Genomic DNA, 3,493 nt, shown 5'->3' with positions numbered 1-3,493 from the left:
CCCCCCCCCCCCCCCCCCAGGACTCTTATCCAGGAGAGCGGGTTGCGAGTCCGAAGCCAACAAGCTACGAGATGAATCGCGACCATAAAACGTGATTTGGCCAAAAAAACGTATTGAAAACTTAAAAAAAGAATATTAGGCATTTCCCGATCTATCGGTCTTGACACTTATAATGGCTGATATATATATAGATAGATATATATATAAATACATATAATTTTTTTTTTAAATATTCATTCATCAGAATCATTTATAATGACGAATAAATGATTCTGATAAATGAATATTTAAAAAATACATGTATCTGTCCACCAGAGGACGCTCTACAACGTCCCTGTTGGCAACATTAATTATTTTTATTTGTTAATATGTTTTTGTTCAAAGGACTTTAAGTTTTGTATCTTAAGTTTGTATTTTTATACATTTTTATTTATCAGAACTTTAATATATTTTGATGTTATGTTGCGACAATAAAACAAAAAATTATCATATTAATTTAGTTAGAACTCATAAATAACTACAAATAACTAATGTTAGGGGAGTCTGTTTATGTTATGTAAAACGTCTCTGCATTTAAAAAAAAATATATAAATATTGTCCGATATATTGGCATATTGGATTTTTAAATAACCAAATATTCGTATCGGATTCGGCCTTAAAAATCCTTTGTTGGTCGGGCTCTAACCATCGCTGTTACATTTGGGATTGTGGGTAGTGTAGTTTTTCTCCATGCATATTACATGCAAAATAAACCAGTTTATCATAAAAAAATGTTGATTTAATTTGGACTTTTGGCTTCTACAGGAGCAGAAACGTTTATCATTTCATTATCTCTAAAAAGTCACGGCCGACTTACATTAACGGCTCTTTAAATGGTAAAATTAATCTAAAGATTGACTGATCGTTATAAAAGCTGGCTGAGCACACACACACACACACACACACACACACACACACACACACACACACACACACACACACACACACACACACACACACACACACACCCCATGTACCCTCCCACAAACGGTCCATTATGCTATAATCCGTGGGGCTGTGCTGTGCAGTGATCTGTAAAGAGCTCTAATCTGTGACACTCACCGGGAAGTAGAGGAGCAGAGAGCCGAACAGGATGGTCTCCAGCAGCAGGAGGCCAGACGCCCGGATCCTCTGAGGGGACGAGAAAAAGAAAGAAAAGAGAAGTTATGAGACGGTTGGTAGTGCTGTTTGAGTAGTTAAAGCTTTAGTGCGTAACTTTGTGATGATAATGAACGTCCGCTACATTCAAGCCATCGCCAAATAAGTTGCTACAACGCTAATTAAGACTTTCTGAAGAGTCCATCATGTTGTTTTAATCCTCCGTGTCCTCCATGGCTACTAGCACCTGTATGGAGGAAGGATGGGGGTGGTGCGTGATCACGGAAGGCTTGTATCATGTGAACGCGTCGACAGTTTTGTCGTGATTACATTCCTCATGGGGTCGACAGAAACTACACACTATAGCTTCAAGGACTATACCATCGTCTAACATAGACCAACTAGAGACCTTAACCCTCATGTTGAGACCCCATGTTGAGGATGGGTTTCTGTGGTTTAATTTTCAAGAAACACTATATTTTTTCACCCTGTGGGTTTAGGTCTCTGTTTTAGCTCCAGAGTGAGACATATAACTAATAATAATACTATCTTTGTTGGGAGTCAGCTAGATAACTCTTTCTAAAGCTTTGGTCAGTCCAAGGCAGGATTAGCTGGGAGACTTCTTCTAGACCAGGGCCACTTGTGGAATACCTGCACAACAGGGACAGGAAGTAGTTATTTTGGACATTATGTTCAACTAGTTGGTGTTGTTTTGCCATCGAGAATGAGCTAGCATGCTACGGTCAAGAAGTCAAGAAGACAGAGGACATTCAGAAGCGTGTCTCACTCAAAACAGCATGGATAGTTTTTTTCCAAGTCCGCATGTGTGAGGAAGCACCAGAGACACGACATAACACCCCAAATCCCAGAAAAAGTGGTTGTTTTTTCATGATATGGGCACTTTTAGAGAAAATTAAAAGTACTGCAAAGTCACAAAACCTAAATATGGACTAGAAAATCAGAAAGCTGCAATAAAAATATCAAAAACATGCACAATATTTCTGTTTTTAATGAAGAGCTGGAGCGCCTTGGTAGCTAAATTGTTTGATTTGGGGCTTTGTAACTTTGTTGCAAGTAATTTTTTTGACACAAGAAAGAGAAAATGACCCTTTTGTGATTGATTGAGTTTGATTTTAGGTTGATAGATTAAAAACGTTAATCAAAACACACACAATTAGCAACAAATGTAGACCCTTAACCCTTGTGTTGTCTCCCCGTCATAATTGAAAATCAATACTTTTGTTGATGCTTTCTAATCAATAATTTTAACTTTTTCTTACGTTTTTGTCCCACACATCAACACTTTTGACGCTTTTTTTCCAACGTTTGTCACTTTTTTTACGTGTTTAACACTACGTAACACTAACTTATTAACTTTAGTTTTACAGTTATTTTTGGAATTTATTGTCAATAAACCTCATTTATAGGAAATTATACCTAATGTTTGAGTTAGAAAAGCAGAAATTAGGAATTATTTAGACTAAAATTAAAGGAATGGATGTTGATGATAATCACAGACTGGAATATGTCAACTTTTACTCAATACTATTTCAAAACACTTCCATTTGTTTTTCAAATGCTATAAAATTGAATAAGACGCCCCAAAATTAATGAAAGTAGAGATTTGTACTTGGCAAAGAGCGTTGGGTGGAATCAATCATGTTATTTTGGGGAATTAAAAAGAACATTGATATAGGACAACATGAGGACAACATTAAGGTTAAGAACATAGAAACAGGTTGAAGGTAATCACAGTCTGCGTTGACAAGCACATAAAATAAAAAATAAAAAAGAAGACATTTTGGCTAAATAAACAGAGCTGAACGTTTCGACCTAATGTATCGTGGCTCACCTGGCGCAGCTCTCCTCCATCTGCACGGTGGCCCCGTATAGAGCCAAAAACAGAGCTGACTCACCCTGTTTCGACGATGCCTGTAGGCCGCCAGCATGCTGACGAAGACGAGGAGCATGAAGACGCCCTGGACGGCCAGCACGCCGCCCCTGAGCAGCCAGGCCGCCTGCACCCAGCAGGGGGTCCCGTCCCGGCAGCTCTTGCAGCCCAGCCAGCACGGGAGACAGACGGGCATGTTCGGGTAACACGCACTGCCGTTGCCGTTGCCGCCATCGCTCCCGTTCAAAGGGCCGCCATCTGCGTCGACACCTACACAAAGCCATGAGAAGACCTCCTGTGAAACCTTCAAAACGTCACACAGCACATACAGCCGTACAGTCTCGTTTAGTCTGTTATCTATAACCATCATGGATGACCCCGACCACGCTCTCCACCCCACACTGGTCCAACAGAGGAGCAGCTCCACCCTCTCCACCCCACACTGGTCCAACAGAGGAGCAGCTT

At 40.0% G+C, this 3,493-nt stretch overlaps 1 protein-coding gene across 1 annotated transcript in view; it reads right to left on the bottom strand.

Moving 5' to 3' along the window:
• The window catches only part of si:ch211-156l18.8 (probable G-protein coupled receptor 158), a 24,969-nt gene that overhangs the window by 12,871 nt on the left and 8,605 nt on the right, over positions 1 to 3,493 (bottom strand). The window contains exons 4-5 of the mRNA XM_034883985.1: positions 3,054 to 3,298; positions 1,102 to 1,170 (exon numbers count right to left, since the gene is read on the bottom strand). Of these exons, the coding sequence (XP_034739876.1) occupies positions 1,102 to 1,170; positions 3,054 to 3,298 (314 nt within the window). The remainder of the gene's footprint in view (positions 1 to 1,101; positions 1,171 to 3,053; positions 3,299 to 3,493) is intronic.

Source organism: Etheostoma cragini, chromosome 2 (assembly GCF_013103735.1).
Source record: "Etheostoma cragini isolate CJK2018 chromosome 2, CSU_Ecrag_1.0, whole genome shotgun sequence".
NCBI lineage: Eukaryota > Metazoa > Chordata > Actinopteri > Perciformes > Percidae > Etheostoma > Etheostoma cragini.
Note: the sequence above shows the minus strand (reverse complement) of the source record. Positions and strands in the feature narration are given on the sequence as shown.